The sequence below is a fragment of the Gekko japonicus genome, unplaced genomic scaffold (assembly GCF_001447785.1).
Source record: "Gekko japonicus isolate JY-2015 unplaced genomic scaffold, Gekko_japonicus_V1.1 scaffold84903, whole genome shotgun sequence".
Lineage (NCBI taxonomy): Eukaryota > Metazoa > Chordata > Lepidosauria > Squamata > Gekkonidae > Gekko > Gekko japonicus.
This window is the reverse complement of record NW_015250043.1, coordinates 1-518: the sequence shown is the minus strand read 5'-3', so window position 1 is coordinate 518 and position 518 is coordinate 1. Positions and strand designations below refer to the sequence as shown.

The 518-nt window shown below is 67.8% G+C and overlaps 1 protein-coding gene across 1 annotated transcript; it reads right to left on the bottom strand.

Annotated features, from left to right (window-relative positions):
• Positions 1-103: 103 nt before the first annotated feature.
• On the bottom strand, positions 104-427 carry LOC107125449 (SCO-spondin-like; the record flags this gene model as incomplete). The annotated part of the gene is made up of 1 exon (XM_015428869.1): positions 104-427. A coding segment is annotated over one exon (324 nt), but the record flags the coding sequence as incomplete, so codon positions are not given.
• Positions 428-518: the final 91 nt, after the last annotated feature.

Sequence of the window (518 nt, the reverse complement as noted above, 5' to 3'; positions counted from 1 at the left end):
CAGGGAACCCGAGGGCACCCTCTCTCACCCCAGAGTCATGGCCAAGGAAGCCTGGCTGGTGCTGCCGTTCCCCAGGGCTGCTCTCCCCACCCACCCGACTTGCCTGCCTCATCCGAGTGGTCCGCAAAGCCGCAGTCCAGCTCCCCATCGCAGACGTGATCCTGGGGGATGCAGCGGCCGTTGGAGCAGTGGAACTCGTGCAGGGCGCAGGTGGGCACGGGGCAGTCCCTCTCGTCAGAGTGGTCCACGCAGTCCGCCGTGCCATCGCAGCGGTAGCCCCACGGCACGCACTGCCCGCTGGCACACTGGTACTGATGCGGGGCACAGCTCAAGGCGCAGAACTCGTCCGAGCCGTCCCTGCAGTCATCCTCGTTATCGCAGACCCACGCGCTGGGCACGCAGCGCTCGCCCGTCCGGCAGGCAAACTCTGTCTCGGCACAGTGGGGTGCGGGGGCGCACTGCTCCAGCGGCGCCGTGCATTGCCACAAGCCTGCCTCGCACGAGCTGTGGGAAGAATA